This window comes from Rhodamnia argentea, chromosome 8, assembly GCF_020921035.1.
Source record: "Rhodamnia argentea isolate NSW1041297 chromosome 8, ASM2092103v1, whole genome shotgun sequence".
Lineage (NCBI taxonomy): Eukaryota > Viridiplantae > Streptophyta > Magnoliopsida > Myrtales > Myrtaceae > Rhodamnia > Rhodamnia argentea.
In genome coordinates, this window is record NC_063157.1 from 23,403,349 (window position 1) to 23,429,116 (window position 25,768).

General features: G+C 39.9%; 2 protein-coding genes across 5 annotated transcripts; one reads left to right on the forward strand and one right to left on the reverse strand.

Moving 5' to 3' along the window:
- The first annotated feature begins 273 nt into the window (after positions 1 to 273).
- On the forward strand, positions 274 to 16,530 carry LOC115735566 (AP-2 complex subunit alpha-1-like). 2 transcript variants are annotated; one of them, XM_030666871.2, is made up of 27 exons: positions 274 to 761; positions 2,959 to 3,090; positions 4,698 to 4,823; positions 4,915 to 4,977; positions 5,074 to 5,171; positions 5,261 to 5,468; positions 6,623 to 6,694; positions 6,769 to 6,861; positions 7,087 to 7,188; positions 7,336 to 7,433; positions 9,364 to 9,445; positions 9,567 to 9,655; positions 10,875 to 10,980; positions 11,111 to 11,176; positions 11,993 to 12,099; positions 12,187 to 12,291; positions 12,376 to 12,496; positions 12,614 to 12,796; positions 13,310 to 13,540; positions 14,056 to 14,136; positions 14,220 to 14,384; positions 14,491 to 14,577; positions 14,667 to 14,792; positions 15,187 to 15,267; positions 15,354 to 15,425; positions 15,774 to 15,853; positions 15,931 to 16,530. In XM_030666871.2, the coding sequence occupies exons 1-27, from the start codon at positions 630 to 632 to the stop codon at positions 16,070 to 16,072; spliced, it is 3,048 nt and encodes a 1,015-aa protein (XP_030522731.1). In that variant the 5' UTR covers positions 274 to 629; the 3' UTR covers positions 16,073 to 16,530. The 2 variants fall into 2 exon arrangements, with proteins under 2 accessions (XP_030522731.1, XP_048140623.1); XM_048284666.1 differs by lacking the exons at positions 274 to 761; positions 2,959 to 3,090; positions 5,074 to 5,171.
- Positions 16,351 to 25,637, reverse strand: LOC115735565 (DDT domain-containing protein PTM). 3 transcript variants are annotated; one of them, XM_030666869.2, is made up of 10 exons: positions 25,478 to 25,635; positions 24,324 to 25,301; positions 23,095 to 23,805; positions 21,561 to 22,770; positions 20,504 to 20,786; positions 20,290 to 20,414; positions 19,671 to 20,131; positions 19,530 to 19,558; positions 18,350 to 18,817; positions 16,351 to 18,241 (listed from the first exon to the last, which is right to left on the reverse strand). In XM_030666869.2, exons 2-10 carry the CDS (start codon positions 25,148 to 25,150, stop codon positions 17,298 to 17,300), a joined length of 5,058 nt encoding a protein of 1,685 aa, XP_030522729.1. In that variant the 5' UTR covers positions 25,151 to 25,301; positions 25,478 to 25,635; the 3' UTR covers positions 16,351 to 17,297. The 3 variants fall into 3 exon arrangements, with proteins under 3 accessions (XP_030522729.1, XP_048140622.1, XP_030522730.1); XM_048284665.1 differs by lacking the exons at positions 24,324 to 25,301; positions 25,478 to 25,635 and having other exon boundaries at positions 23,117 to 23,256; XM_030666870.2 differs by lacking the exons at positions 16,351 to 18,241; positions 18,350 to 18,817; positions 19,530 to 19,558 and having other exon boundaries at positions 19,667 to 20,131; positions 25,478 to 25,637.
- Positions 25,638 to 25,768: the final 131 nt, after the last annotated feature.

Consider the following 25,768-nt stretch of genomic DNA (forward strand, 5'->3'; position numbering starts at 1 on the left):
GAAGCAGAAGAAATCCGAGCAGACCGCAACTTTTTTCACTTTAAGGAAAACGGAGAAAAGAATATGATCGAGTCTTATGCAATTATGAATGTGATAAATGCTTTTTAGGACAACCCCACACCAAAAAGAAAAGCGAAAATGGAAGAAAAAATTAAGAATTAAAATGAGATACAGAGCTGGCAAAGCAGAAGTATGAGGTGGAAAATGAAAAACAAATAAAAAAAAGGGGGTTAAAATACACATGAATCGGTAAATTAAAAAAAAATTAAAAGTCGTCTCCTGCACTCCCCGTCGGCCTTCCCAATTTTCCTCAGTCCACCCCTTTCTCTCTCTAGAAAAACGAATTTCAGCTCTCTCTGTCTCTGTCTCTGTCTCTGTCTGTCTGTCTCTCTCTCTAGATCAAGCGTGGCCATTTCGTGGATCTCTCGGTCGAAGCAGGAATTTACGCAATGGCGTGCTAGATCCTGATTCCGGAACTCATTGGAGAGATCTAGGATTGGCAGCTGGAACAAGAGGAGGAGGATTTCCGGTTCTCTCTCTCTCCCTCCCTCTTCCCTCTGTGTGTGTCGGGGGGGTGTTGTGTGCGTGGTGCGCGTGTTATGATTTGAGCTGCTGGATCTGTCGAAGAGATGGCGTTATCGGGCATGAGAGGTCTCTCGGTGTTCATCAGCGACATTCGCAATTGCCAGAACAAGGAGCAGGAGAGGCTTCGCGTCGACAAGGAGCTCGGCAACATTCGCACCCGCTTTAAGAACGAAAAGGTTAGGGTTTCTTCCACTGATACTAGTGCTTAACGCCCAGTTTTGAATTCTGTTCGAATTTGCGTGGTTGGTTGGTTTTTCCAGTGCTTCTGCGGTCAGACAGGGGAAAAATAAATTCAGGGTTGCGCGGGTTGCAGTTGCCCTGTGCTTTTGAGAGGGATTTTTTCAATGCTTGTGTCCATTTGAGATTTTGTGAGCTATTGATGCTACTATGCAGTGGTTGCTCCTTAGTCCTTAATCCCAGATGACCCTCAAGCTGTATAGTTCATTTGGCTTGGCTGATTACAAAGACGATTTTTTCATTGCAAGTTTATCGAATTCCTGTCAGTAAACTATGTGCTGGAAGCTTTGGTTTGATTGCTTGTTCTAGAGCATGAACGGGTAGTGAGACAAACAGGTAGTGACTTCTTTAACAACTCTTGGGTTTAGACGGTGGAAATGTGGAGCATGGCTTTAAACTGGATGCTGGATCGAACCTGATCAATAACATTGTGATGTCATCCAGTCCTGGCAATTGAATTTTGTTTGCGGCCTGAGGAGAATGGACACCCCTATGGCACTAGCTCTGTCATGTAATTTCATTCAAACTATATTACCTGAATACTCTGCTTAAGGAATGTGAATAATGCTGGTATGAGCGTATTAGTTTCTTTAGCTATCATCTCTCTTGTAAAATCAAGTTTCATGCGGTGTTTACGGTACAATTAGCGACTGTGATTTTGTCGGCACATCTTTTGCTGCAAGGCAATGCTACTTTGGTTTAGCAGATTCCAAAGTCAGCACAACCAAAAGCTTGGGATAAGAAGCTAAGAATAGCTTGAAACCTGATCAAGGGTGCTCTTTATGAGTATAGATTACTATGGAATGATGAAGTTCGAGGAACATCTAGGAGAATATACCTCGGAGGTTGAATAATTTTCCAAGTATTTGAATTCGGCAGAACTAAGGAACTTAAGGAGTAAATCAGCTGTTCCTTTAGTACATCTGATAAAGTAGTTATGGGTGTTTATGATATAAAAAAAAAATCATACATGAGGAGACTAGAAGTGAAGTTGGAATTGACCAAAATAAGTGGAATTTTAAGCTTTTCTGAGTTTTGATAACTCTGATTTTGGGGCTGTATAACAGATGGTGGACGCTGATTTTCCCATCGTATTTTCTTTTGTGTGTATGTGTGTACCCACCTGGGGGTGGTTTGGGGGGGAGAGGGGTGGTGTTATTGGTGGGTTGCTAGTGAGAGGGACAAAATTGATGCATTCTTATCTCCGTTTGTTAGTCATGAGACAGAACTTTAGTTGTTCTTTTTGTTGCTAAAAATATTTGGTTAGGAGTTTTAGATATTTTGAGCTCTTTTGCTCTTGGAGTGTTGTACAAATCCTAGACATGTACTTGTGGAGGGCATTTAATTGGGGATGAGTGACAATTGGGGGATCTATTGCAATGTCCTATCGTCAGTTTTCATCTGACGATCTTTGACAACACGAAATGTAGCATTGCCCTGGAGAGTTGCTTTCTTTGGAATTGTTGCTAGAGAATCTCTTCATTTGTCTAATTTTTTTTTTAAGAGATGTTACTCCGAATAATGCTCTCTTTCTGACAAAATTTACATCACACTTGTGGCACACGGATGAGAGACACATTTACTAAATCACAATACTCAGAGTGAGTTTTTCTCCTGCTGTGCCCATCAATATTAGGGTAAGAGGAGATATTGATGATTTTTCTGCTTGAAGAACAGGAAAAGAAAGTAATTTCCTAATCATCCCCTGTACTTCTTCCTTTGTTCTGCTTTATTTTTTGACAGTATGGAGTAAGAGAAATCGAGGATTTACTTTGTTAATCCAAATTCAGCCCTGTTGTTCTGTCTGTGTGCACTTTCGGGGGTTCTTGCTTTGTACCAATGTCACTTTCATGGAGATTGGACATTCTAGTCAGATTTTAGGTTATCTTTCTTTTCATGTAGATTTTCATCTGACAATGGTAACAAGCATTGGCATGAAAGTAAGACAATGGGAAAGTAGTTTGGAGAGATCATTTCTTGTGCTTCTCAATTTGGCATCATATTTCTTATCAACTATATTTATACTCGGTAAATAGGATTCTTTGAACTCTAGGTCAATTAGCTCATGGGATATTGTTCTTCAAGATTTTGCTAAGTCATTGCAAAAACTAAATGCTAAGTTTGTTGATTTGGCAGGGATTGACGCCTTATGAAAAGAAGAAGTATGTTTGGAAGATGCTGTACATACATATGCTTGGTTATGATGTAGATTTTGGCCACATGGAAACTGTCTCTTTAATATCTGCACCAAAATATCCTGAAAAACAGGTGAAGTTCTAATTTTTTCTATCTTAATGTGGTATTTATTTAACTCTCAAGCAAGAATGGTAGTGTCAGGATCTTACTTGGATAAGTCATGAATGGGTTTGGTTGCTGTCAAAATTCTAGGGATTCTAGGATAAATAAATCAAGATAATTGTTGAGATAGTATTTTGCTTGTGTTAAGGTTGAAGCTACAAATTTACCGGTTAAAATAATAGAGATCTCATGAAAAAAAATAAAAATAGAGATCTATAGTATCCCTAAAACTAGAATTTAAGCTAATTCACAACTTGACTTAATCTTAGTATCTATCAGGATATGAATGACTAAGAGATCCAAGCGTTAGATAATTGGCAGAATCTTCTTCTGTGGTGTTACATTTAGGAATCAAAGATGAGAAGATCCCTGTCATGGTTTTGCAGCCATCCTCATAATTGCCGGCTTCTCATATGACAATTGCTCTGATGATTGGATTGATAAGTGGGCCAGATATATCAAGTTGCAGTGCTGTACAACTTCTAGAAATTTCATATTTGTAATGAATATTGTAGCATTCTTATTAATAAAATATAGCTAGAGAATTTTGGAACAGTTCGATTTGTAGGAACAAAGAGAAGCGGATCTATTTTATCCCTGCTAATTGCCAATACAGTGGGGGATTGCTTCCATTTTCTACGGACGAAAAGAATTTTTTCCAATCTCTGTTAAAATATGGTAAAAGACAATTTTTGTAGGATAATAAATGCATTGTTATGCTTCTACATCAAAGCAACTACTACCCCTATCGAGTTATTCAATGCCACTTTTTATGGATGGGATCGGAGCGAACAATATATCCAAGAGCTGGTGCTGGGCTAGCAAAAAAACGAAGTTAATCGGAAGCTTGGTCTAAAATTCTTGAAGAAATAGCTTTTTATGCTTACATCTGTAATAATCTGGCAAGGGGGGCTCATTCAGAGCGGGCACAACGAACAACAGGGATGGGGTTGCTGTTGGGTAGTCAGGACATCCTATCTTTCCAGATTAAAACTTCCCTTGTTTTGTTGATATGTCTCAGAAAATATCCTTCAGAGAGTAAACGCTTAAAAGATATGCTTTTTCTGATCCTTAAAGAGGAGTTAAGAGTTTGATTATTAGCACAAAGTGTTCTGAGTATTCCTGGAGCTGCTAAATGCTCCTTTCATCTTAGAGGAGTGTTCCATTGTGGCAGTGTTTCACTATGATGTGTGGTTGTGTGTGCATGTGCAGTGCACGTGCCTGTGAATCTTAATTGCTCACATCTCTCTTCCTCTATGTTGGCTGGATATTAGTAAGAGGATCAGCGAGTTTAGTGTTCTTTTATATCTAAACTGTCAAGAGAGTATTCAACAGTATGGTATATGGAGTTACATTGTATCCCGTAGCATTTTCGTAATTTAATGAACAACTTAATAGTATAAATAGAACATGGACTCGCTACACCCTAGTTGGGATTTTTTTCATCAATCTCGTGTCCTGATTTACATAAACAAATAAAGGACTTAATTACTTTATTTTTCAAGAAATTATCCTCTAATTTCACATGGTATAGTCAGAACAAAAGTGACTTCTCACTTAGCTGTCCATTTTTGCAGGTTGGGTACATTGTAACAGCATGTTTACTCAACGAAAACCACGATTTCCTCAGATTAGCTATTAACACTGTCCGCAATGATATCATTGGTCGGAATGAGACCTTCCAATGCTTGGCATTGACTATGGTATAGCTATGTGGTTGTCATTGGAATATTTCTTCTGGCTGAAGCTTTATTTTTCTGGGTTAGTGATGATCTTTATTCTTCATCATCTTAGGTGGGGAATATTGGTGGTAGAGAGTTTGCTGAATCTCTTGCACCCGATGTGCAAAAGTTACTTGTAAGAATACCCTAATAGTAATCTTTTTCCTTCAGATTCTTTTTTTCGTTTTAACTTTCCATCAGGTTTTTATTTTTAACTCATTGTGTACATTAGATTTCTAGTAGCTGCAGACCCCTTGTGAGGAAAAAAGCAGCATTATGTCTCTTGCGGCTGTATCGAAAGAATCCTGATGTTGTGAATGTAGATGGCTGGTACTTTCTAAATTCTTAGCATGGATGTCACTCTGTAATGACAATAATTGTTTGGTTACTTATTGGAAGTTTTCTCATGGTTTCTGAAGGGCGGATCGGATGGCTCAGCTTTTAGATGAACGTGATCTAGGTGTGTTAACTTCTTCAATGAGCCTTCTTGTGGCTCTAGTCTCAAATAACCACGAAGCATATTGGAGCTGTCTTCCAAAGTGTGTTAAGACACTGGAACGACTTGCTAGAAACCAGGATATTCCACAAGAGTATACTTACTATGGTATCCCATCTCCCTGGCTTCAGGTTTGTATATCTCTTTTCATCTTTCAACATATAAGGATGTAGCAGATCCCATACTTCAAACATGGATGGCATAGTTTGTATTAGTTCAGTAGGTACAGTTGATACTTAATGTTGTTGCTATATTTTGTGTCTTACCCAAGGAGAATAATTGCACTATGATCTTGGTGACTTGTAGTTCTGTTTAAAAAGCTGTTGGCTGGTGGTAACATTTATAGGAGCTTGTTAGGGCTTGGAGCTATCTTTTAGCATGAATGAAGTTTAAGTTATCCTGGTGCTAGAAAAAATGCTTGACAAGCCAATAATTGAGGAGATATCAATGCCTATCACCATTGATACCTCTATATAGTGTTCGTATATTGTGTGGCCTTACGCCTGTTTCATAATTATTACTGATGCTAATTAATTCAAGTCAAAACCAGTTAATCTTCCACAACATTACCTTTGATCACAGCTCCCTGTCCCATCATCATGACCCATTCTTGCACATGAACTGTTTTCCCTGAAAGTTCAAGCTGTCAACGATCGTAAAAGGCCTACAATTTAGATTAAGCATATTTCTTAACACTCTGGTTTACCACCTTAAATGTAGAACGTAGGATGTGGACATAACCACATTAAACAATTGAAGGAAAAATAAGAATGAAGATAAAATGGCAACAAGAGCTAGTGCCAAGATTTGAGCCCTTGACTAAGTGATACCTTCATAATCATCTTTCCAAGAAGCTTAAGCTTTCAGGAAAATGTCCACAATGCATGACATGGACATGCCTTAACAATGGTAACTGTTGTACATGTGGGTGTATTCTACCAATTGCTGCAAACTAGTCATAGGAGAGATGGATTAGTGTATTTCTTTTTTCGAATATCGCAGCACATGCCACTTGAGTTTGAAACAGATGATAAAAAGAGCAATCAAGTAACAATGGGAAGTAAACAATTCTTTCTAATGTTAAATAGTTTGGTGAGTATCTTCTCAGAATAATAGCCAATACGAAAATTGTTTTGGAGTTTCTTGTTTTATTTTCTTCAAGGTTCCCACTTCATGTTTGGATTGTGATCCTGGATTAGTTTTTATATGTTGCTTTGGGCACCGATCTAGTCTTGTGTACATTAAATTTGGTGATATCATTCTCATGTGTGTCCACTTGACACAGGTCAAGACAATGAGAGCTCTGCAGTACTTCCCAACGATTGAAGACCCAAATACGAGAAGATCGTTATTTGAGGTTTATATTTGTGATAGGGATTAATTTTCATACTAACTAGAACTTTCTTTAATGAGCTGTGGTTTTCCGGTTAGGTGCTGCAAAGGATACTAATGGGAACCGATGTTGTTAAGAACGTGAATAAGAACAATGCTTCACATGCTGTTCTCTTTGAAGCCCTCTCTCTGGTAAGTATGCTGCCTGTTTTTTTTTTTATTAGATCATATGGATAGTAGGTTGCAGACTTGCAGTGGTGATCTTTAACTGCCTAAGCTCAAATGTAATAAGCCCCCGTCTGATTTTTCTTTTTGGAAGAAGTCCCTCAGCTCATTGACTTGTCGTTCGTATTGGTATTTTCTATCCAGCCACTTTGAGTGACTGTCTGTTGGTATTTCTTGATTTTACACTTTCAGGTTATGCATCTTGATGCTGAAAAAGAAATGATGTCTCAATGTGTTGCCCTTCTTGGAAAATTCATCGCGGTTCGTGAACCCAATATTAGATATCTTGGCTTGGTGAGTTGCAGAATTGCCACTAAGACTGACAATTTCCTTGCCTTCTTTTTATTCATGATAATGATTTGCTGTATCTTCAAAATGGAGCTCCCCAAGTCTGTAGGACCAATTTCCTTGCCTTCTAATTGGTCAATTACCTTTATGCAGGAGAACATGACACGGATGTTGATGGTAACAGATGTACAGGATATTATCAAGAGACATCAAGCTCAGATAATTACATCATTGAAGGATCCTGATATTAGGTGGAGTTCCTTTTTTTTGCATGCTGTTGTTGCGCAATTGAAATTACTATGATGTAGCTCTATTCCCGTACATAATGGAAATGCCTGTTGTAAGTTTTCTCGTCCTTCCCACTATTTAAATGAAGCCACTCGCTAGCGTCCAACAGTTTTGTCTTGTACATGGGGTTTTGCTGTTCCTCCTCACCGAGGCTATATTCCTGGAACTACTTTATCAGTATTACTACATCTGTTTGTTAGTTGATGTTTGTCGTGGAGTATTATGTAGGAGCTCGATCGTGTAACTATATTCTGGGGCATATCCAAAGTCCACCTTTTATTTGTGTTGATTGAAGAAGACTTCTCCCTTTAGTTTGCATAAGCACTGGGAGTTTGATTGATTTGTGTTGAGGGGAGTATTTGGTTGACGAAAGAATGTTGAAGAGTAGCTGTTCCTTGTTTTTGTCTTTGAATCTACTTGTTTAATTTGATCGGCTGTTGGTTGGACTCGATGGATGCTCTTGCCATGTAGGGATCCATGCTATGTGAACTTACTATTTTTGTCAAGTCAGCATGTTGATTTGATCGGGTAGATCTACTGTTGTCCCTTTTAATTTGAGAACCTGCTCTTCCCTGTGCTCAAAAGCATTGACCCTTTTGCTGTGCTGTTTCTTTTTATGGAACGAGAGGATCCTTTAATTATGATACAGCAATGAGAACTTGGACTAATAGTGGTCCAACCCTACCAATATCCAAGAGTTTGCGTTCAATTTCCATCTTCCCCCTTCCCACCTTATTAATCCAGTATGTGCATCCATACGTTTTTTTTTTTTTGGCACAATCAATACAGAAAAGGCTACGATAGAAAAGGTTAGAAGTGTAGCTGGCTTATTTTCTAAAGTCCTCTTGAGCAATGCAGAATTGCGTGAGCACTTTAGAACCATGTTTTTAGGGAAGCAACTGAACCCATCTATCTATAAATACGTGATAAAACAAAATGTACGTGCATACATCTTTATTCTATTTTGTCTTGCTTGAATAAGATTCTTCCCTTTAGTCCACATAAGCACTGGAAGGTTTATTCATTGTGTTTTTTTTTTTTTTTTTTTTTGGGGGGGAGGGGGAGGGGGAGGGAATTGGATTGACAAAAGAATGTTGAAGAGAAGCTGTTTGTTGTTTTTGTCTGTGACTCTACTTGTTAAATTTGACCGGCTGTTTGTTGGACTCAATGGATGCACTTGCTATATGTTGATTTGGTCAGGTAGAGATCTACTGCTGTCCCTTTTAATTTGAGAACCTGCTCTTCCCCGAGTTCAGAAACATTAACCCTCTTGCCATGCTGTTTCTTTTTATGAAATGGGAGGATCATTTATGTATGATACGGCAACGAGGGCTAGTACTAATAGTGGTCCACCCCTACCAATATCCAAGAGTTTGTGTTCAATTCCCATATTCCCCTTTCGCACCTTACTAATTGCATATTTGCATACGTACATTGTTCTTTCACAATCAATATCTACAACGGAAAAGGCTATGATAGAAAAGGATAGAAGTGTAGCAGGCTTATTCCTAAAGTCCACTTGAGTAATGCAGAATTGCATGAGCACTTACGTGGTAAAACAAAATGTGCATGAATACATGTTATTTTTATCTTGGAGATAATATATAGTATATGTATTTAATACGATGTGTACAATAACACCTATAGCATTTTAGAGTACTAGCCGGGTACTGAGCCTTCAATAAGAGTTCAGGCATGTGTCTTTGATTGTTTTCTTTAATAATTTCCTTGACCGAAGAAACTGGGTATATGCCCTTTCTGAAATTGATTCCTAAATTACAGTATCAGTGATTATCTCCTAAATGTCATTGCAATTCTTTTGGAAACAAATGGCCAAAAGGTCTTGTACCAACCTTCCTTTACATTTCTCACGTGTATATGTTATGTTTGCAGCATCCGGAGGCGAGCTCTTGATTTGCTTTATGGCATGTGTGACATCTCGAATGCAAAGGACATAGTTGAAGAATTACTGCAGGTATGTTCTGTAGTTAGTCATACCTGCGAGTTTAGAGTAGAAAGTTCTATTTGAATTGTTTTTTGGTCAGTGAAATGATATGCAAACTTTTCTTTACTACTAATTTTGAAATGTAATTCAGTATCTCAGCACTTCCGACTTTGCTATGCGTGAAGAACTGTCTTTGAAAGCTGCAATTCTTGCGGAAAAGTTTGCACCTGATTTATCATGGTAAGTATGTTAGGCATTCTTCATGTCATTAATATCGGTTTCTATAGAACCTGTTAGACTAAGTAGGCCTAATTCCCTAAAAAGCCCCAACTTTAGGTTCGGTTCCAAATTTGCATCGAATTTTTTGTCTCAGAAAACACCCCAAACTTTAGCTCGAGTCCAAAATCTGCCCTGAACATTTTTTTGTCTCGGAAAAAACCCTCAACTTTAGGTCCAATCCCAAATCTGCCCCGAATTTTGTTGTCTTTGAAAAAATCACCAACTTTCAATTTATTACGAAATCTATCCGTGACCCAATACCAACTTGACCTTGGCATTTCCATGTTGATAACAGATCCACATCAACAAAGTAATGGGGCGATAGGTACGGCTCATTGTGGCATTTCCACGTTGATAACAAGTCCAACCCCATAAAAATTATTGAAATTCTCCAAGATGAAACCGTTCTACGGTGTTAAAATTAGGGACGGCTAACGGCAATATTTGGACATAGGGCTAATGGGGACATATTTGAGATTAGCGTAAAAATTGGTGATTTTTCTCTTATGAAAATAAAATTTGGGGTAGAATAGGGACTGGACCTAAAGTTTGGGGTTTTTTCTGAGACAAAAAAAGTTCTGGGCAGATTTTGGACTGGAGCTAAAGTTAGGGGTTTTTTCTAAGACAAAAAAAAGGTTTGGGATAGATTTAGGATTGAACCTAAAGTCGGGGTTTTTTTAGGGAATTAGGCCGACTAAGCAATATGTCAACTAATCTCTTTCTGCGGCACTAACATTTTTTTTTTTGGCGATGTCTTCAACGTATGAAACACTAATTTTTTCTAAGCCATTGGCTTTACTCTTTGAAAAGTGGTTAAGTTCCCTCTTTTTTGTTGATGATCCACCATCTTGTAGGATAGTGAGCTTGATCTTTGTTTCCTAATCCTCCTTTCCTCATTGTTCCTGTAGGCTTTATAGTAATGCATCAAAGCTGCAAAGTGCATCTGTCATTTTTGGAAATAAATAAATTATTATTTTTTAATTTAAATTCCTGATTTTAAGATAGCTTACAGATGCTGAAGATTTTTTTTTTTTTTGGGAGGGAATTTTATTACTTTGCTGGATCTCTGTGTTATGTTTCATGATTGCAGTTTCTAGAGTGGATATATACTGTTATTTGCTGTCAAAGCAGAAGTTTTACTACTTGTTGTGTGATCTTATGTTGGTTTATCACCACGCAGGTATGTCGATGTGATTCTTCAATTAATTGACAAGGCAGGAGATTTTGTTAGTGATGACATATGGTTTCGTGTTGTGCAATTTGTTACAAACAACGACGATCTGCAGGTGAAGGGATTATATAGTTCTGCTCATATTGGCTTTGACAACAGTGTTCTTTTCTTTTTTTATGTTTGTGTTTGTCAGTGTCGTGTGTACAAAGCATTTTTATCTGAGTGTTAGTGTTTGTTCCAACCAGCCTTATGCTGCTGCAAAAGCCAGAGAGTATCTTGATAAGCCTGCCATACACGAAACCATGGTGAAGGTATGAAATTGTGGCTTTAACTATACTGTGAAGTAAGGTTTTTCTCATATGAAAGGAAAATAGTTGTTTGGAAGTGCCAGGTCCCAATATCTTAGCGTGTCATTTCTGTTAGGCTTTACTGGTTCATGGTCGTAGTTATTGATTAGGTACGATGTTCTGCAATCACTGAAGTATTTATTGAGAGAAGTCCTTACAGTCGTTTAGAAGTTGGCTTTATACTATAATTTTGTTTAGTATCCAAGCCTTAAACATCAATTGGTTGGACATGATAAACTGTTTGCTTGAGGATCACGAGAGTGGCAAAGGGGGTGACAGACAGTGGAATGTCCCTACTCCAGGATGCTTCACTCATTGCAAAGTTTCACGCTGGGAGACTACATCTTTTGTCATTGTTTCAGAGATGTTATCTATTGCTAGCTGAATAAACTTCTTTGAGGATAGTTTGCGAGTCTCTTGGTGTCGGTTTTTCTTTCTTCTTTACTTCACATTTCTTCACCCTCTTGTGTTCGTCCAGCGTAGTTTGGTTCATGTACCTGAACGAACCTATTGTCAAGCATGGGAATTGTAATTTATATTTCTTTTCCTTGGAGAGAGCTCTAGATCTCTTTTTAGCTCCTCTTTGGGGGCATATTCCAACCCGTCTTTTCAGAAATCCTTGGTTCCCTATTTATTTCCCATGATGTGATCGTACTTGGCATAATTGTCTGAGCAATTAGAAACTTTTTTTGTTCCTGTCCGAATTATGTTTAGAAAATAGATAACGTGTCTGCCAATTTTTCATTCTGATTTTTACTTGAATGAGCATAAATATGACAGGTCAGTGCTTATCTTCTCGGAGAGTACAGCCACTTTTTAGCAAGACGACCAGGGTGCAGTCCGAAGGAAATTTTCAGCATCATACACGAAAAGCTCCCTACTGTATCGTAAGAGAACTCCCTCTGTATTTCTGTTATATGTTTTCATCGAGTTCTAACAACAAGATCTATCTGAGAACATGCCTATTTTTTCAGGATGTCTACAGTTCCGATACTTCTTTCAACATATGCTAAGATCTTGATGCATACTCAACCCCCAGAACCGGAATTGCAGAATCAGATCTGGGCTATATTCCATAAGTGAGCTTGTGTTAGCTAATCTTCTTGTTTCTCTTTAATATTTTTCAGACATATTTTCTGTGAGTTAATGATGTTTTCTCATAGGTATGAGAGTTGCATTGATGTTGAGATACAACAAAGAGCTGTTGAATACTTTGCATTGAGTGCAAAAGGTGCAGCTTTAGCTGATATATTGGCCGAAATGCCAAAGTTCCCTGAGCGGCAGGTACCTTTCAATTTCCTTTTTGAAATAATCGATATCTTTTACGAATCAAAACAGACTTGACCACAAAAGGCCAGAGTAGTGCTTTTGATTCTTACACTTTAAGTTTTTCAAACTCAGTCTGCGCTGATCAAGAAAGCAGAAGATATCGAAACTGACACTGCAGAGCAAAGTGCTATTAAGTTGCGGGCTCAACAACAGATGTCTAATGCTCTGGTTGTAACAGACCAGCGCCCTGCAAATGGGACACCACCAGTCAGTCAGCTTACTCTTGTGAAGCTGCCTAGCATAAGCAGTAATTCGGTTAGTCGTTTCTCTTGATATCATAGAATCATTTCCCTTAATATAAGCATTATTGTCTCTAGAAGCAGCAAATGCGGTGGCAGCCCACGAGTTTAATCATGAAGGCAACTCATTTGCAATCTTGTCAACAACTGGAAGATTAGGATACGCACTATACATTAGAGAGCACATGTCTCTCTATTCCTTTTGCACAAGCCTAAGTTCCAGCACTTTGTTCATATATGAGCCTGTAACTACTCATGTTATTTCCATGACTGAAGTAGAAATTGACTTCTGTCTACATGCATGAGCAAAAACTACCTCATTCACACCTTCATCCAAAAAAAGTACGTTATTCACCAATTCAACTTCTTTACAAAGTGAAAACTGTGGGCTGTGCTTTTTCCCCTCTGAAGATGCATCAAGGTTGCACCCAAATGATCTCCAGGATTTACATAATTACTTTACTGTCACGAATTTACACTGATATCGGATTGCAATAGCATGCAATAATCTGTATGAATATAATAACAGGACAATTATTCAGCAGACGAAGGAGCTAGACAGGAGAATGGCACTTTGACCAGAGTAGATCCTCAACCACCTTCAGCAGACCTTCTGGGTGATCTTTTGGATCCACTAGCTATTGAAGGTCCCCCAGGGGCTGTCCAATCAGAGCAGAATGTGCCAGGAGTAGATGGTGTCCCCAGTGCAGCAGATACTGCAGCAATAGTACCTATTGAAGAGCAAAAAAATACTGTTCAGGTACTGGCTGTTTAGATGCTTAGTGATCCACTTCTTTCTGAGTCTGAAGGAAAAGATATAAAGCGCAGTGCTTCCTTGTTTCTGTAAAAAATATTGCCATTGGTGGACACAAACTTGTCATAGTTCTTCTCTCCATTGTATTAAACAGGGAAGGAATTTGATGTATGTCTGACTTAGGTTATTTTCCAGCTCTTCCATGAAAAGTTCTTGATTATTGTTCTATTTTGAAAAAGTGCATGATGAAATTGCATTTTCAATGTTCTGGTCATAGGTGTTAGTTTTTTTTTTTTTTTTTTTTTAAATGAGTCTATTGTCATGGCAAGATAAGATGATTCGGTAGACTACGAGTGTGCCAAAGTTTTTGCTTCAGTTTTTTATATCCAGATGTTTTGAGAATCTCGGTTTTGATTCTTTGGATAAAAATCATTTTCCATACTGTTTCGGACTTAGAGTTTAGTATAAAGACTGCAACAATGTGGTTATTCTCACCTTTAATAAGTTGACTGCCTTTACAGCCAATCGGAAATATTGCTGAAAGGTTCCATGCGTTATGCTTAAAAGATAGTGGTGTGTTGTACGAGGATCCCCATATTCAGGTATTCATCATATGATTTTTGGAATCTTCTGTTGAGGCAGATGCAAAGGGGTCTGTGTAGAATTCTTTTACTTTGAATTTCAGATTGGTATTAAAGCTGAGTGGCGAGCCCACCATGGACGTCTTGTACTTTTCTTGGGAAACAAGAATACATCTCCGCTTGTATCAGTTCAGGCTCTAATATTGCCTCCCTCCCATTTAAAAACGGAGCTCTCATTAGTGCCTGATACCATTCCTCCACGAGCGCAGGTGGGTTACTAAGCCTCATTAGTGGTGGTTTATCATTTCATGATACCTTATTCGCATTATTCTGTGTTTTTTTTTTGTCATTCACATCTTTACTTTCGTGATCAAGGTGCAATGTCCTCTTGAAGTTGTGAATCTTCGCCCTAGCAGAGATGTTGCTGTACTAGACTTTTCCTACAAGTTTGGTAGCCATGCGGTAATACTTCTGAAATAGTTCCTCCTGGCTTCTATAGCCAATGTTACTTGTTAGGTGACTGGCAATGATTTCTGGTCTGCCTTTTATAGGTCAACATCAAGCTACGCCTTCCTGCTGTTTTAAACAAATTTCTGCAGCCCTTGACATTGACTGCGGACGAGTTCTTTCCTCAATGGAGATCACTGTCTGGACCGCCTTTGAAGCTTCAAGAAGTGGTATATGTCTGTCTTTAATTGTGAAGTTTTCTGGCCAAAAAGAAACTCTGAAGTTTTAAGTGGTGCCTAAATAGACTAATATATATTATTTGACCTGCTTTGCATGCATAACTCATCCTCAAACTCGACATAGCACGAAACTTCGAGCACTTAAGATTACCTCCCTTTAGTTTGTCAATAGTTGTCATCAATATTCTCATCATCCTTGTCTAGAACTGGTTGCTGCTTTCGCATCTGTATGATGTGATATGAATTTCTTGAATTTACTAGTGGCATAGGAGCTATTAAAAACTACAAAGTTAGACCCTGAATATACTATTGTTTACTAGCTTTCTGCTATATTTTAGTCAAGCTATCTAATACACATTCCCATTCACGTATGTCATTAATACAGATCAGGGGCGTCAGACCGCTTCCACTCTTGGAAATGGCAAACTTACTTAACAGTTTCAGAGTGATGGTTTGTCCGGGGCTTGTAAGTCTCTCTCTCTCTTTCTCTCTCTCTCTCTCTCTCTCTCTCTCTACTCGTGAAGTTTCATTAATTTCTGTATTTGTGTTTAGGATCCAAATCCTAATAATCTCGTTGCAAGTACAACATTCTACTCAGAAAGTACGCGTGCCATGCTCTGTTTGGTAAGTGCACTTTGTCTCCATGTGCTGTTACTAAAGCCCCACCTTCTGTCTGGCTTGAGCAACTTATGGTATGTGCTAGGAACCAAATGCATCCCATCTTCTCAAGTGTGTCCAGTTTGAAATTCTTGTGTATTAAATCATTTGGTAAAGAAGTTGCTTTGAGAAGGTAATTACAGCGCATCCTTTTATTTCTCCAAATCAGGAACCATGAGGAGCTGCCAAATTAGATCTACAGTTACAACCTCTAATACTAAAACTAGTTTGGATCAATGCTCTTCACAATTTTCCATGTGTCAATGGGGGAGTGTTGAAATGATCCTGTCTTGACGATCTTATTCCAATATGCAGGTTAGAATTGAGACGGATCCAGCAGACAGAACTCAGTTGCGTATGACAGTTTCTTCTGGGGATCCTACCTTAACATTCGAGTACGTATCGATCTTAAACTGCTCAGTATTTTTTTCTATCAGATTTTCCTCCAACAGATCTAACTTCTTCTCCACAGGTTGAAGGAGTACATCAAGGAACAGCTAGTTGACATTCCAACAAGTTCCCCTCCCCCTCCAATGGCTCCTTCTGTTGCTTCGCCAATGGCTCCGGTACCACCTTTAAATGATCCTGGGGCTTTTCTAGCTGGTTTGCTGTGACAGTTATGAACTCGGAGTGATCATGTGAAGATTTGTTGAAATTACACACCTATATAGGACTGATACAGCCAGTCCCAACCCTTCCGCCCTCTTGTAAGGAAGTCAACTGCAGAAATATGATGCTGGGGCTGGCGGTGTAAAGGGTGAAGCCAATTGGTCAGTCGATGGTTTGAGTAGCGTTTCCAGGGTTAGTCGGCATTTTGAGATTCTTTCTGCACAATTTTGGGTGCAATAGTGAGCATTTTGCTTCTTTGGTTCTCTTCTTTTTCTTCTCTGTCCTTTGTTCTCTTATTGAGTTGGTGTGGGGGGGCGGGGGTTTCAGCCCCTTTTCCTAGGTCTCCAGTTCCCATACGGTTTCATGAGAAGCATTGTAAGATATGTGGTATTGTAGAACCAGTTGTAACTGCTTAGAAATGTGCTTTGTCAATTGATAATTATAATTGATTATATTCCAATAAGGACGATGGTGAGGACGAACACCAAGATTTGATCTGATGTACTCTACATTTTACAATCGCTTTCTCATTATTCTATCTTATCGAAACATTGCAAATGGTAAATTATTGGCAATACCTTGCAAATAAGTAAAAAGGCCTCTGCAAATGTGTTCATTAGTGGCTAAACTTGCTCCTTTTCTTACCAAAGTTGAAATATGAACGGTTTACATTGAACGCTCTCTCGGTCTGTAGCAAGTCCTTTTTCTTCTTTAACCAGTCAAATTGGCCGCGATCTCTGAAGCAAACTCTTTCGGTATTAAACAAAGATGACCCAATATGATTCTAACTGAAGCAGACACGTCGAGATAATCACATAGCTATCGCTAACTTTATACAATCATTTCAAACCAGATAAGCACGACAAAAACACAGCTTATCTTCTTCAAGTAAGTCATAAATGTGGTTCCTTTTCCCCAGAACCAAAAAGAATCTGAGTCCCCCAAAAACTCATGGAACCAAATAATTCAGAAAGTCCAATCATTGCGGTGGGTCCAGAAGGAGCAACTCTCAGCTAGTCATTGGCATCATTGATGGAAGCACAAGCAGCTAACTACTTGGTTGTCTCCGCCTCTTCTGGATGATCGCCACCAATGCGACGATCTCTCTAACGACAGGATTTGATTTGATTAAACCTACCATTTAATCTGCCGCTTCCTCTCCGTTTTGCTAGTGGTGGCCTCAATTTACAGTGAACACGTTTACTCTTAAGAAGCAACTGAAGCCAAGAGCTACCTCCATTCCCGGCAATCTCCACACTTCCAGCCACTTTCCCCAGATTCCATCCCACCCCAAGGAGAACAACCCCTGTGCACACACAACCCACAAAATTGGCAACAGAGATCAGGAGTCGGATCTGAGCGCGTACATATCCTACAGGGGACAGCAACCCCAGAAATTCCAGAACTTGTCTGGCCCACTCCAATATCAGAGGGGGCCCCTCCAAATTCCTCAGGGACCCCACCCTGCAAAGCTGCAGAAGCTGAATTCTCCCATTTCCCCGACACATCCTCAATTGCATGAGCTTCATCAAACTGATCGCCATCATCAGAAGCCAGCAACTCTGTAAAAGAGAAGTAAGTCTGCGGTTCAAACTCCATATCACTGTAGTCAAAACTTTCATAATCAATAAGAACATCCCCGTCAAGGCCATTACTGGGAATATCCCATGCTGCTGCTGGAGTTGTCGTATCCCCAGTCTGATCCATGGGAATATTTATTTCCATCGAAGTTGAGGATTCTGAACAAAAGTAATTGTTCTCCTGAGGGCCATCTGCAACTTCTTCTCGCTTTGCATGCCTTCTAACGGGAAGTTTCTGCAGTGCCGGCCCCGGCACACTCACCTGGCCAAAATCCACCTCCCAATTGTAGTCAGCAATCTGATGCACTCTTGAGGTAGACTGGAGAAGAGGATCCTCCTCTTGTATTTGCATTTCCTCAGGAGGAAACATTGGAGTTGTGGGTTCACATTCTCTCGATTCAGACATATTTCCCAAATCAGACTCCGATTCTTGCTTTATAGCCGAAGACTGCTGCTTTTTAACCGTTCGCTTCTTGCCTTTGTCATCATAAGGACACTCGGGTGATCTTATTCTACGACACTTGGAACACTTAAAACCCACCACATCAAATATTCTTGACTCCATAAGCTCAACAGCATCAGCATGAAACCAATCTGCAAATGATTGTCTATCATCAACATTAAAAGATTGATAGCAAATACACACTGACAGTTCCAGAAAAAAATTTAAAAATAGCACTGATTATTAGGAAACATGCTTACGGGTGCAATTTGGGCATCGAATATACATCAGTTCAGAATTATATGGCTTCCCACAAAGATGGCAAACAGGTCCGGACCAGCGCAAATCTGCATCTCCCCGCAAAAGAATGTTATTGAGCCTGAACTCTGACCCTGTATCATCACAGTTCTTCTTCCTCCATATAACACCCCATGTAGGGAGCTTAACCCGGGATTTCGTTGCCAAACTAGATCCTGAAGTGGCATGCTTTATCTCCTGACCATTATCCATAGCTCGGGCAGATGCTAATGGTTGATTGGACCCCTTAACTTTAGGAAGTCTGATGATTGTCCCATTGGCATGATTTTCGCGGGTTTGTAAAAGCAATGGACTGGTTGGAGATTCTGTGCTGTCCTTCCTCGAAAAAGCTTTGGCATTGAAGCACTGCCTGCAACTAAACCCACTTGCCATAATTCTTGAACCTACGATACATTGCTCGTGACAATAACCTGACCAAGACATTGCAGGAGTTGAAATCAGCAGTAAGGAATAATCTGAATGCCTTTCAGTAAAATCTCAGTCTCAAAAAAGCTCAGAACCAATGGCTTAATAATTTTTTTAATGTCTACATAGGCAAGAATGGCCATACCCAACAGAACAAATATAAGGGAACAATTTGCAGAAAGGACACCACATCTTCCCCTGTATATCCTACCTACTACAACTCAAAAGCAATTATCTAAGGACTCTGCAAGTATAATACCTAGCCTACCTATTCTTATAGGGAAAAACATCATCTTGTTCCTAAAACAGGATGATAATTTGACTGACCATAAGATCAATAAGAGCATCAACCACAAATGATGCGTGATAATCCCAACAATCTTTATCACATCAAACACCTTCATAACTTGTGTTAGCGAAAAAAATCCCTTCAAAATACACAACCATTTGGCAACTACTCTCACCAGGAATATAATTTTCATAAGTCCTGCCACATTAGTTACAGTTGCTAAAATAGAAGCATCAAAGGCAAATCCTAACTAAAAGAATGAGTCAAATACAAGAAGCCTATTTAAAATAAAGCAAAAGGTTTAACATGGTTTTTTCTCATTTTTCAGAGCAGAGGAAGCTGGAGGCAAATACATCAATTAAATAGGCATAATTGTGTTTTTCAATAACAGAAAAGCATGCAAATGAAGTTGCTACAAATAGGCATACCTCGACATGAGCTGCATTTGACCGCATTCCTGAAATTCAGGGCAGACAAAAAAAAAATAAGCGAAGCGCAGGATCAAAGTAACTATGAAATCAAGCTTCCATAGACATGGACAATTGAGATTAAGCAATAAAACCACCTACCTGAGCGGAACATCCTGCTGACATGAACTGCAAGAGAACTTATCCACATTATCCCTCCGGTATACAAGATAGGAAAATATATCAATGCGAACTGCTTTTAACTGCACTTTTTGGATATGCGGAAACAAACGCAACTCCACTGAAGGCATAGGCAACGTATCAACACCTTCCCCATACTCTTTGATTAAATATAGAGGAATGTGTGCTTCTGAAAACCAATACTTCTCCTTTCCTCCTTGACTTTGCTCTATGTCAATGATACTCTTCATGACACGGGACGGAAGGTGCTTTTGAATCCCAAAATCAACAGCATACAATACCTTGCGTTCCAAATCTTTCTTATCACATATCAATGCATTTCTGAAAACAGAAGATTCCAACTCTGGACCTTTTGCATCCTGAGGGCTTTGTTCTGGCCGTACCAGATCACTCCATCTCAAATAAGAATCCAGATATCTAACCTGATGCAAGAAAATATATTCATAACTCATAACAGGTTGATAACTAGAATTGCTTCAATGTACATAATAACCTCAAAAGTAAGTGCAACTTGCTTAATAGAAATACGCAGAGTCAGAAACAAGAATGCAGAAATACACGGCAGACAATTACCACAGACCTGAAGAGCAAGCTGCGAAGCATTTTTACTCATTTCAACAGCAGCTCTCCATGCTAATTGCCTGCTTCTTCTAGGAATCTCAGTACCATAATAATAGTGAACACCGGGAATCTTTCTTGAGCCCCCTAGAAGACCACAAAACAAGAATATTCAGGATCCTACATGACTCAAACGAAATCTAATGTGGAGGAAGATAACAGCAAACTCAAAGTACCCTGGCGAGCAGCTTTTTTTACCAATGACCGTGGCAAAATTGCTTGGTGCATTAAAAGCTTTAATACTTCCCCTCCTCGCCACCAACTGAAACTCTTGTCCAGACCATCATCAGATGCAACATCAGAGAAAGCAGCATTTTTCCTCCGTCTACCAGGACCACGCTTCTGTGCCGTCTCAGCAATGCAAGAGACACCTTGAGTAACAGAAGCCTCAATCAAACAATCATCCACTGGCTTAATCCAGTCACCAGACAGCGCAATTGGGCGAATGTGCTCCTCAAGCTGCCGTGGAAATCATTATCAAATAAATAAATCCATTCTTATGTGTGCACAATGCACCAAACTCAATAATGAAGCACAATTTATTACAACTTCAAGAGGGTAATTTAGGCTCATTTTAGAATCTCTTCACTGGATTTCAAAGGCAGAACTTCTTCAGATTCGGAAGAAGAGGAAATTGCTAAGAACAGACTCAAAAGGTTTAAAACTCAGATACAGATGGTGTTAATTTTGACCGTGCAAAGATCCTTATATTAGAAAGGGCAGGCATTAAGTGAGAGGATTTGACAAAGATCTAGTAAATCGTAGATCAGAATTTCTTCTAATGGTTTATACGTACATGCATTAAAAGCATGCCACTGTCAAAAAGAACAAAATCCATTGCACAGGTCTAATTGCTTTAGCTCTTTCTTATACATTTTTTTTTGCATGATACGTAGGAAAGGAACATTCCAATATACAAATTATAAGCTTCTTTCAAACTATTTACCCAAAAAGAAATTCTTTCAAACTATAAAATATATTGTCTTTGAGCTGTTTTGCCCTTTTTTCCCTGCTTGTTCCATTGTCAATTAAGTTAAATGAAAAGAACTCAATTCGTCAGAGGCACCTATCATCGTTGCACCCGCTTGATGTTATTGAATATTCAATGCCAACTGTTGCCTAGAGCTAAAGAATTCAGTCACAGGCTCATAATAAAATCTCATTCGGTACAAGACGATTACTTTTTCCATCTAAAATAGCTGGCACCAAGGAGAATGAGCATGCAAAACTTACTTCAAGCAAGAGAGCTTTCACTGCTATGAAATCTGCAGCCTCCACCACTTGCTCACACCATTCTTTTCTTCGTGTCCCGCCAAGAAACGGACCAACAATAAGACCTCGAAAACTCTCCTCTATCAATAAGATATACACTGCTATGCTAGAAAGACTCCCTTGACCATTCTTAGTCGATGGTAGACCACTGAGAATCTTGGTTGTACTTTTAGTGGCCAGCAGGGCTGCTGCATTTAGCATACATCCTCTCCTGCTGATAACTTGAGCCTTACAAGTAAAGCACCAACCACACCTCTCTCTTGGCACCTCTCCAAGTTTCTTCTCAGAGATCGGCCAAAAAAATCGTGGGGTAGCTGCTATAAAAGCTTTCATTTGGTGGGAGCTAGCAGATGTGGCCTTTTTAGAACTTCCAGAAACATGAACCTCTGAAACCTGGCCTTCCTCAGCTGAAAGAGTTGCCAGATTAGCAGCGGCAGTAGCAGAAATATATCCATGGATATAATTATTTATGTAAGCCTGAGGTCTAAATAGGGCACCAGTGAACGTGCAATCATCCCCTACATTTCGTGCACATCCTCCGACTCCGACACTATAACAATGTTTATTCTGGTAAGACTTAACATTGGGTAAATCAACTGGATGCCCATTGCAACTGCCACTGCTGTTCTTAGAGGTGCACATAACATAGTTGGATGCGCTTGATCTGTCAACAGAAACTTGGAGGGTGATGTCAGATGGATCAGCTTGCTGAGTAACTGAACCAGAAGATGACGCAGAATCCACTTTCATATGCTCTGGTAGCTTCATATCAACAGGTCCATTTTTTATCGTATATGAGTTGCTATTGATATGATGACCAGCTATTTCACAGCGTGTCGTTTCATTTGCAAATCTCCGGACTGATGTGATAGTAACCGCATCACCCCCACTTACACCACTCACATTCTCAATTCCAGTGGCCCCTAAAATTTTCTGTCCTCCGTCAACAGAAGAAACTAATGGTTGAGAAGAAATCTTTACGTCATTGTCATTCTCTTGAGGGAGAGAAAACATATTATCTGGTATATTCCAGTACTGTATGATTCCCCTGCTTATCTCCAAATATAAAGCCGTATGCTTCGCAGAGGAGTTGATAGCTTCAAGGACATTCACAATGTCTTTCCAGTTGTAGTATCTAAGGCACAACTTGTCGGACATAGAGGCTTTCAGCCTGCAGAAAGCATTGGGTGTTGTTCAATAGAATAAATAGATAATGGGGAAGTACTTACAAATGGAAAATTTAGGAAGATAGCTCGCTAAACAGCAAAGATCAAGACCCAACTAAACAGATTCCGGCAAAACTTTGAACTTGGTAAGCAAATACTGCAAAGAAGTGAAGGGAACATCTTTTGGCAAAATAAAACAAAGAGGAGAGGGGTGCTAAGTCTTGACAGGCAATAAAAGGAGGAGAAGCCAGTTCGCAACATTTCAAGAAACAATCATAGTCTGAATCGAGAAACAAAAGATAGACATAGGCAGGTAGAGGAAAACATACACCAGTAGGTGATTGCAAGTACCCAAGAAAACTTGCTCGTATGGATCAATCCCAAACATGTCTGCTCCAACAAGAGATGTCCCTGAAGTAATTGAGGGTCCAATCCTATCAACCATGCACTCTGGGCAATACCATGATCCTTCTGGTATATGCATCTTAACCACACCAATACATCTTGCATGGTATGCTGATGGACAGCCGTCACAACAGAGCAAGGTCCCATCCATTCCACAAAGCCGACACTCATCCCCATTTCCATCCCCACCAAGATTTGCAGCATCAGCAACAGCTTGAACACCTTCTGAACCATTGGCCTTGCAGTTTGAATTAGTCTGTGGTTTCATCCCATAACTTCCTGCAATGGCTCCTGCAGCTTCTCGGTTCAGAAAAGAAGTTCTGCAATGTCGTGGATGGACCATTCTCATACCATTCTGGGATATGTTACTTGCAGCCCCATCCAAATCAATTCCAACTTCTGACTCTTCACGTATGTCCATCTCAGCTCTCAGATCTGCACACTCCAAGGCATGGTCACACAGAATTTGAAGAATCAACAACTTCTTACCGACAGATAAGGAGTAATAATCCCTGTGCAAAACATCCTCAGAGAAACCTTTCCACTCCTGCCCTCTCACATGACCCATCACGGTTAAATAATGGAGCACATAAATGGGCCACGTCAAACTATCCAGCAAGTTCCAATCAACGCATCTGCAAAATTATGTGATAAAAGCATTTGAAGAAAAATTTAGCTGAGAAAGCACAAAAAGAGGAAAACTCAAAGAAATATGCATATAATTATTGCATTTTTTGTATCTGCAGTACAAGTTGCGCAACACACGAGTAATTGAGAAGCTCTTCTGAATATAGTAAAATCAGATGACATGTAAGTTGAAAACAAGTTGGCTAAAGCGAATTTTGTGCTTACGAGCCCAGGATATCCAATTAGAAATGGATGCTAAGTGATTATTTAAGTGAATTAGCCACAACTAAAATTGTTTCCAGCTCCTAGAAATCAGTGACATATAAGCAATGTGTGTGCCGACAGTCATGGAAGCTTGTCTATCTGTATTATTTTGGGTTCAATGCTTCAGTATGTGAAATTCAGTGTTAACCAGTGAGAGAGATCATCTCCACAAGATACTTGTTCAGGTCACACAGCCGTCTTAGTGAAAAGAAGGCCACTTATCGCCTCGAGGTAAATAAAAAATGCAAGGAAAAGTGAGTACCTCAGACATTTCGAAGCAAGCTCTGAACCCTCGGAAGAGACGATTTCCAGATGATGCTTTAATGAACGCATCAAGGCGATATGGATGGCATCCAACAATGAATTTGGAAGCGAAGAATTAAGTGCTCCGACAAAATCATCCAATCCAAAGGGGCACAAATAAAGTGTGACACTAAACGACCTCAAGAAGCCATATACAGAGAGCAGATGAGAAACGTACTCCTCTGCAATGCCTATGGATCCAGAGGATGGTGGCAATTGCGGAGCTGGGGGTATTTCCAGCCCCTCAGGCTTCAAACCCAATCCTCTATCCTCAGCATACTCACAGGAATCAGTTGATGAATCGGCCTGGTCATCACTTTCATCGTCAACTTGATCCCCATTATCTTCACGAACTGGGACATTGATCAATTCACTCAGCCAAGATGCTTCAACACCACCCACCTGATTCTTCTCAGGAACACTCGCTTGTTTTGCACTGGCATCAGATATCCTTTTATCTAGTTTCTTTCTCCTCCTACTCAATTCCTCAGTGAAGTTGTCGTCACCTATTATAATTCGACGGAGCTCACCGCTCTCCAGATCCTCTCGGTCGCCATCCTCGTACTCAATCCTGTACAAGCCAGTATCGTAATACACTACTTTTCCGAGAAACTTTTTCCAATTGAATTCCTTCAACACGTATCTGCCCACCATTGCCATCGGTCTCGTGCTTAGTGCCTGTTTCTTAGGATCGGGACCACTTCCCCCGCCGGCAGTCGCATTCTCCTCATCCGGCAAGGGCCTCTTCCTAGGCCGGCCCCTCTTCCTAGGCAGCGCCGGATCCATCGATCGAACTCGCAGACTCCCTGCTGCCAATTCAGATCCTAAACGTCCCCCAACCTTCGGATTTCAGCAAAGCTCCCGTTCGCCAGCGGACGACAGTGATAGCGATGCTTCCTCCGAACGGACGATGAAAAAATTAGGGTTTGCGCGCATCCTGAAAAGAAGACGAACCATTAAATCCCCTCGCAGGATAGCTGTTTCGCCAAGCACCCTACCGGGGCGTGCACGGCGGCGATGTCGTCGGTCGCAAAGATTCAGACGCGACTATCGAAGGATTGACGGTGATGGAAGGAGATGGAGAACATTGAACAAGAGAGGAGAGAGGCATACCTTTTCCCGAGGGATAACCGCCATTGAAGCATCGGGCTTGAAGGAAAGAGAACGAGAGAGAAGCCCTAATAAGAGAGACGGGAATGAATGGGCTTCTTCTCCCCCCGTCACCACCATTTTTTCTCTATTCTACGGAGCTAAGTTACCGCACGTTCTACGTGTCTCTTTGCATACGCATCCGGGACAGATTTCAAATTCTGACTCGTGTGACTCGTTGACTGACTCGGTTTTTTGAAACTTTCACTTAAAAAAAAAAACAATTAGGAGGAAAATGACCAACGCGCGCTTTCT